This window comes from Procambarus clarkii, chromosome 36 (genome assembly GCF_040958095.1).
Source record: "Procambarus clarkii isolate CNS0578487 chromosome 36, FALCON_Pclarkii_2.0, whole genome shotgun sequence".
Taxonomy (NCBI): Eukaryota; Metazoa; Arthropoda; class Malacostraca; order Decapoda; family Cambaridae; genus Procambarus; species Procambarus clarkii.
This window is the reverse complement of record NC_091185.1, coordinates 36,830,364-36,832,047: the sequence shown is the minus strand read 5'-3', so window position 1 is coordinate 36,832,047 and position 1,684 is coordinate 36,830,364. Positions and strand designations below refer to the sequence as shown.

At 48.2% G+C, this 1,684-nt stretch overlaps 1 protein-coding gene across 1 annotated transcript; it reads left to right on the top strand.

Annotated features, from left to right (window-relative positions):
* The first annotated feature begins 438 nt into the window (after nt 1-438).
* Nucleotides 439-1,471, top strand: LOC138371766 (uncharacterized PPE family protein PPE62-like). The gene is made up of 2 exons (XM_069336788.1): nt 439-462; nt 647-1,471. The coding sequence occupies exons 1-2, from the start codon at nt 439-441 to the stop codon at nt 1,469-1,471; spliced, it is 849 nt and encodes a 282-aa protein (XP_069192889.1).
* Nucleotides 1,472-1,684: the final 213 nt, after the last annotated feature.

Below are 1,684 nucleotides of genomic sequence, written 5' to 3'. Positions count from 1 at the left end.
GGTAGCCTTGGCTCTGGTACCAGTGAGAATGGTAGCCTTGGCTCTGGTACCAGAGAGAAATGGTAGCCTTGGCTCTGCTACCAGAGAATATGGTAGCCTTGGCTCTGGTACCAGAGAATATGGTAGCCTTGGCTCTGGTCTGGTACCAGAGAGAATGGTAGCCTTGGCTCTGGTACCAGAGAGAATGGTAGCCTTGGCTCTGGTACCAGTGAGCATGGTAGGCTTGGCTCTGGTCCCAGAGAGAATGGTAGCCTTGGCTCTGGTACCAGAGAATATGGTAGCCTTGGCTCTGGTACCAGAGAATATGGTAGCCTTGGCTCTGGTCTGGTACCAGAGAGAATGGTAGCTTTGGCTCTGTTATCAGAGAGAATGGTAGCCTTGACTCTGGTACCAGAGAGAATGGTAGCCTTGGCTCTGGTACCAGAGAGAATGGTAACCATGGCTCTGGTACCAGAGAGAATGGTAAACGTGGCTCTGGTACCAGAGAGAATGGTAGCCTTGGCTCTGGTACCAGTGAGAATGGTAGCCTTGGCTCTGGTACCAGAGAGAATGGTAGCCTTGGCTCTGGTACCAGAGAATATGGTAGCCTTGGCTCTGGTACCAGAGAATATGGTAGCCTTGGCTCTGGTACCAGAGAATATGGTAGCCTTGGCTCTGGTCTGGTACCAGAGAGAATGGTAGCCTTGGCTCTGGTACCAGAGAGAATGGTAGCCTTGGCTCTGATACCAGAGAGAATGGTAACCTTGGCTCTGGTACCAGAGAGAATGGTAACCTTGGCTCTGGTACCAGAGAGAATAGTAGCCTTGGCTCTGATACCAGAGAGAATGGTAACCTTGGCTCTGGTACCAGAGAGAATAGTAGCCTTGGCTCTGGTACCAGAGAGAATGGTAACCTTGGCTCTGGTACCAGAGAGAATGGTAACCTTGGCTCTGGTACCAGAGAGAATAGTAGCCTTGGCTCTGGTACCAGAGAGAATGGTAACCTTGGCTCTGGTACCAGAGAGAATGGTAACCTTGGCTCTGGTACCAGAGAGAATGGTAACCTTGGCTCTGGTACCAGAGAGAATGGTTGCCTTGGCTCTGGTACCAGAGAGAATGGTAACCTTGGCTCTGGTACCAGAGAGAATGGTAACCTTGGCTCTGGTACCAGAGAGAATGGTAACCTTGGCTCTGGTACCAGAGAGAATGGTAACCTTGGCTCTGCTACCAGAGAGAATGGTAACCTTGGCTCTGGTACCAGAGAGAATGGTAGCCTGGGCTCTGGTACCAGAGAGAATGGTAACCTTGGCTCTGGTACCAGAGAGAATGGTAACCTTGGCTCTGGTACCAGAGAGAATGGTAACCTTGGCTCTGGTACCAGAGAGAATGGTAACCTTGGCTCTGGTACCAGAGAGAATGGTAGCCTTGTCTCAAGTATCAGAAGAGAAGGAAATTCTTGCAATGTCTTATTCCAGAGTGACTGGCAGGTTTAGCTCTGGTATAAGAGAGATTATTAGAGATAACTGGGATAAAAAAATATATAAAAATATAATTTTTGTAGTTTAAAATATAGTTCCCAAATACTGAAGCTAGAGCTAAAGCCATCACTTAAATCTCTCTAAATGGTAAGAAATGAACAATTTTCCAGGACTCGGTGAACAAGATGTCCGACTGATCTAAGATGCAATATGATATCTCTTGACATG

Bases quoted from the DNA above. Each gene is read 5' to 3' on its own strand.
- LOC138371766 (XM_069336788.1), top strand. From the start codon at position 439: ATGGCTCTGGTACCAGAGAGAATG. The intron at 463-646 runs GTAAACGTGGCT...AGAATATGGTAG, and splicing joins CTCTGGTACCAGAGAGAATG to CCTTGGCTCTGGTCTGGTAC.